At 33.8% G+C, this 5,717-nt stretch overlaps 1 protein-coding gene across 1 annotated transcript; it reads left to right on the top strand.

The window, feature by feature from the left end:
- Positions 1-361: 361 nt before the first annotated feature.
- Positions 362-5,159, top strand: LOC146903347 (NADP-dependent glyceraldehyde-3-phosphate dehydrogenase). The gene is made up of 9 exons (XM_085737980.1): positions 362-610; positions 1,507-1,700; positions 1,808-1,936; positions 2,240-2,359; positions 2,816-2,952; positions 3,032-3,187; positions 3,643-4,021; positions 4,598-4,714; positions 4,939-5,159. Exons 1-9 carry the CDS (start codon positions 466-468, stop codon positions 5,050-5,052), a joined length of 1,491 nt encoding a protein of 496 aa, XP_085594106.1. The 5' UTR covers positions 362-465; the 3' UTR covers positions 5,053-5,159.
- Positions 5,160-5,717: the final 558 nt, after the last annotated feature.

The raw sequence follows: 5,717 nt of genomic DNA, 5'->3' as shown, positions 1-5,717 counted from the left end.
TCTACTTTGACAAAATGAATAAATTATTCACCTTGCTTCTCACAAGTAGAATAATAAACACTGTTGAGAACTACGCTCATTCATTTCCAAGCATTCATTTCTAAGCAAGTTACTCAATTTTACTTGAAAACATTTTCTGCATGGAATATATAGATTAGCACATCCTTCTCTTCCTAAAGGAAGATAACTAAATTATGAAAAAAAATTCAAAAGATAGGGACAAAGTGAGATAAGATAATTAACGCTGGATCACTTGGAACCACCAAAACAATTCTAGTTTGTCCCTAGTCACATGACAAAGCTATTTGTGGCTCACCTTCTCTTTACACCATAAATATTGATTGACACTCACCAAACAATCAACAAGAAAACCAAATCAACTATATTAACCAGACACTCCTCCTACTCTCTTCTTCTCTCTGCATTTTGAGACTTGAGAGTTTTCTTTTGAGTATATTTTCTAACATGGCTGCTACTGGAGTGCTTGCCGAGATTTTAGACGGAGATGTTTACAAATATTATGCTGATGGAGAATGGAAGAAATCTACCTCTGGAAAAAGTGTTGCTATCATCAACCCTACTACAAGAAAGCCTCAATACAAAGTTCAAGGTAATTTCCCTTTCTCTTTTGTTTTCAAGTCCTTTTATTTTAGTTACTTTGTATGATTCTTCATGTGGATGTGATCATGTGAGAATATGGACTTGCTACACCTAAAAAGGATGAACAAAAGCAACTATGTATGTTTACTGAATGCAAGACTTCAAAATTTTATAACAAGGATATATTCTGAAATTTCAACTTTTAATTTCACTGCTAGTAATTGTGAAAACACAGATACTGTTAAAAACGTTTAGGGAGGAGTGAATTTGCAGATTGGTCTTAGAAATTGTGAACAACGATCAAAATAATCTCTGAATTTTACGAATTGGCAAATACATCTCTGAAATAGTAACACATCAGTCAAAATGATCCATCCATTAACTTATGTTGTTAGAGGCTATAACTTGGTATGCTAAATGAACATGTAGCCTACAAGTGAATCCTACGTGACCAAAAACTTTTGTTGCACGTTAAATTCATGTATTTAATGCCAACTCTAGAGTTTCTACTTTGAGATCCAAGCATGTTAAATAAAATTACCTCGGAATTTTCGTATGCAATTTAGTTGTAGTCTGTAGATAATGTATTATTGATGTGAGATCTACATAGGGGGCTATATATTCAATTAACAAATGAACCGTTTTGATGATTCTTTACAATTTTGAAGATAGATTTGCTGATTCAAAAAACTCAAGGACTATTTCGACCGATGCTTACAGTTTATACGACTAATTTCCCTAATTGCTCTTTTCGGCGAGAAATGAAGTTATAAGGAATGGAGATGACATTTGAACACTATGTCATTCTTTTAATAACAGTAAAAAGAAAATAGACTGATAGATAAATATAACAGAAAACAACTATGTTCAATAGGTTCTAAGCCTCTAACAATGATCTCCATGCAGCTTGCTCCCAAGAGGAAGTTAATAAGGTTATGGATTCAGCAAAATCAGCACAAAAGTCATGGGCAAAGACCCCACTTTGGAAGAGGGCTGAACTTCTTCACAAGGCAGCTGCAATCCTCAAAGAACACAAAGCTGCAATTGCAGAATGCCTAGTCAAAGAAATAGCAAAGCCAGCAAAAGATGCAGTTACAGAGGTGCATATTGTGTTACAGTGTTATGTTGAATAAGTTAAGTGTTGCTTAGGACTATAATATCGAGAAATTATGAAAATGATTGGAATTTTTAAATTTTTTCAATGAAGGTTGTAAGATCTGGTGATTTGGTTTCTTACTGTGCTGAAGAAGGAGTAAGGATTCTTGGAGAGGGAAAGTTCTTGGTTTCAGATAGTTTTCCGGGAAATGAAAGGACCAAATATTGCCTCACTTCCAAGGTCTATTTCACTACATATGCTACTTCTTAATATTCAATTCATATGTTACTATATACTTCAATCATTTTAGAACTGGAAAATCAATAGGACAATGTACTTTATAAAGTCAATAAATTGGCGCGACACCAAAATCCTGAGATACATGCATTCAAGGGTGTAATATATCTGCATTGCATTCAATTATCTTAGTAACTTTTAATGACTTGTAAATTAAATGATCATGGTGAACTGTCATGTGTAATCTTATTGTTTTATTTTGCTTGGTTGATGATGTGGTCTAAGAAAGTTGCAATTGATTTTCAGATCCCATTAGGAGTGATCTTAGCCATTCCGCCTTTTAACTATCCAGTCAATCTTGCTGTCTCAAAAATTGCTCCTGCACTCATTGCTGGAAATTCTATTGTGCTCAAGCCTCCAACTCAGGTAATTTATATCCTTCATTGTGATACTCGTCAAAAACACTACATATGGGATCCATATTCTCATACTATCCACTTTCTTATGGCCCTGTTTCGATAAAAAGCTTAATTAAGAACTTATAGATTAAGCGCTTAACATATAAGTGTTTATGCATAAGTCATTTCTATAACAAATAAAATAAACTCAAACTATTTTCATATAGGCCATAAACTGTTTTCTTAATAAGCTGACAACAACTTATTGGCATGTCATAAGCGATTTCCATTAGCTCTCACAAACACTTGTGATTATAATTGTAAATAAGCTCAAATAAATCAATCCAAACAGGCCCTACCTCATAAAAGTTCTAGCTAATGTCTGAGCCGTTAAAAGAAACCAAAATAAAAAGTTTATGTCAGAATTTTTAAGTCTTATTTTCTTTACTGTTCCTTCTAATGGCTGTACGATGCTGCATTTCAGGGAGCTGTTGCAGCTCTTCACATGGTTCATTGCTTTCACTTGGCTGGTTTTCCCAAAGGTCTAATCAGCTGTGTTACTGGCAAAGGCTCGGAGATTGGTGACTTCCTTACAATGCATCCAGGAGTGAACTGTATAAGGTGATTATATATCTATATGATGCTGTGATAGTATATGCTACTTTTACCTATCCTGACTTGTAACCTTGCTATCCGATAGCTTCACTGGTGGAGATACCGGCATTGCAATTTCAAAGAAGGCAGGCATGATTCCGTTACAAATGGAATTGGGAGGAAAAGATGCTTGCATTGTACTTGAAGATGCTGACCTTGATTTGGTTGCTGCAAACATTATAAAAGGAGGTTTTTCATACAGGTGAATAACATGTCTCAATTAGCACTTCTGGTGCAAAGGAAGGGGCAGGGTTTGTCTTTCCATGCATTTACTTCATAAATATAACCGGTGCCACTACAATCCATGAATGTATTTAAATTGCAAACGCATCTCTATGTTTATCTTTTATTAGTAATTTTATAGACCAAACGACTAACGAAAGATACATTTGATGATCAAAATAACTAACAAAAGATACATTTGAGGACCAAACACTCTAAGAAAACTGACATCGCTTAACACATTCAAAGCCCAAAATGACCGTTTATTCATATAACTGCTAATACTAAGCTAGACACCTCAGCCAATTACATCATACGCTTCTTGATATGCATTATACAATATAAGATGAATGTTGCATGGTTAAAATTCTCATCTAGAAATTAAATGCATAGTCTCTTGATACTGAACTTTTTTTTTAATTTTTTTATGAAAAGTGGTCAGAGGTGTACTGCTGTTAAGGTTGTCTTGGTAATGGAATCAGTTGCTGATAGTTTGGTTGAGAAAGTGAAGGCTAAGGTGGCAAAACTAAGTGTTGGACCACCTGAGGATGACTGTGATATCACCCCAGTTGTATCAGAATCATCAGCCAATTTCATTGAAGGCTTGGTGAATGATGCTAAACAGAAAGGAGCAACATTCTGCCAAGAATACAAGAGAGAAGGGAATCTCATTTGGCCTTTGCTATTGGATAATGTTAGGCCAGACATGAGAATTGCATGGGAGGAGCCATTTGGACCAGTTTTGCCTGTAATTAGGATCAATTCTGTTGAAGAAGGTATCCACCATTGTAATGCTAGCAACTTTGGACTTCAGGTAAAATCTTCAACCCTCTCACTTCAACAATCAATTACTCTTAGAAAGAAATAGTATAATGCCTTCTAATACTAAAATGAGTTTAGTTTTGGTACATATTGAGTGTAATTTTTTTTATACTAGCAACAATAGAGCACAAACGATCGTATGTGTGACTTTAGAACAAATTTTGCTTTAAGCCAAACGTTTTTACTGTGTGTTTGATTATGGAGTGACAAAAATTGATTTTGATTAACACCAAGTTAAAAATAAAGTGTTTTATGTTTAAATATATATCTTAGCTTCAACTTAGAATCGACTTTAGAGACAATCAATTCTACTGAAAAACATCCAAACATGTCAAAATCAGTTTTACACCTCTGAAATCATTTTTTTTTTAGGGAACCTCTGAAATCATTTTTAACACCTCCGAAATTAGAACCAAACATTAATTTAATGATATGACGATTAAGATTGACTGTGTAAAAAATCTTTGCATTTACCGTGCATGAATTAAATTCTAATAATTTATACTTGTGATGTGTTAGCATGCTAATAATAATTTGTATGAACAACATTGAACTTGAAATTGTTCAGGGATGTGTGTTCACAAAGGATATCAACAAAGCAATGATGATTAGTGATGCAATGGAATCAGGAACAGTTCAGATAAATTCTGCCCCAGCTCGTGGGCCAGATCATTTTCCCTTTCAGGTGAAACTTATAAAATCAATCCATTTTGTGTATATTTGGTATTACGGTCGATGGCCAGAATCACGGCGAGCTAGCGTGTATTTGCAAAAGCTCTAATTATGGCAAAATCACTGTAACATCAAATATGCACATGTTATTTATTTGATACAATTTCCAAAATTACAAAAACAACAAAAAAAAATTATATATATGTCTCATACTATCAAATGTTTTATCATTCACAGGGTATAAAAGACAGTGGAATTGGATCACAGGGAATTACCAACAGCATAAACATGATGACAAAAATCAAAACTACCGTGATAAACTTGCCAAGCCCTTCTTATACCATGGGCTAATAATAGCATATTTTTATGTATGTGTGGAAAAAAATCAATTTACTCTTAGCTCCTCCATAAGTCATAGTGAGCTGACAAACCACATGAGCTAAGCATTGTATTCAGAATCAGAGATAAATAACAAGTGTGGCTGTGTGATAGTTCTGTCACATAGCTACTTCATGTGTCTACTTATTGTACTAATGTTTAGCATGATATGATGAATCTAAAATGTCTTGTACCTTGTCAAAAAAGTTAGGAATATGATGTTGTTCCAAATAAATTGAATTTCAAATCAATGAAATGAGCAAAAAAAATTTAACATCTTTCCCTTCTATCGTCTCATCATTGTCAAGCACATCGTGTTAGGCACAACGAGCAAAAGTTAAATGTTTTAAAGAGTTGAGCAAAACATTATGCGTCAACATATTTTTTTATATTATCGTGTATTCTGTAATATACTTGATATATTTTGTTATTGCTTAATCGTGCTTATTAGTGGAAATGAAGAAGAAGAAAAAATACATATTTTGTGGATTGATAATGAAGAAATGAAAAAGAAACACATGTCCGTGGCAAAGTCAGTTAACTTACGATTTGAAGGAGAAGAAAGAGGAGGGTTTGGAAAGAAAGAAAAAAAAGAGCAAGTGGAAGAAATATATGATAGTGAGAGGAGAAGACTTTGG

This window comes from Medicago sativa, chromosome 8 (genome assembly GCF_051527215.1).
Source record: "Medicago sativa cultivar Bolivia chromosome 8, Bolivia_mono, whole genome shotgun sequence".
Classification (NCBI taxonomy): Eukaryota; Viridiplantae; Streptophyta; class Magnoliopsida; order Fabales; family Fabaceae; genus Medicago; species Medicago sativa.
Note: the sequence above shows the minus strand (reverse complement) of the source record. Positions and strands in the feature narration are given on the sequence as shown.

Excerpts from the sequence above, each read along its gene's own strand:
- LOC146903347 (XM_085737980.1), top strand. The coding sequence starts at position 466 with ATGGCTGCTACTGGAGTGCTTGCCGAGATTTTAGACGGAGATGTTTAC. Across the intron at positions 2,953-3,031 it reads CCAGGAGTGAACTGTATAAG|CTTCACTGGTGGAGATACCG; the intron begins GTGATTATATAT and ends GCTATCCGATAG. Across the intron at positions 4,022-4,597 it reads CTAGCAACTTTGGACTTCAG|GGATGTGTGTTCACAAAGGA; the intron begins GTAAAATCTTCA and ends GAAATTGTTCAG.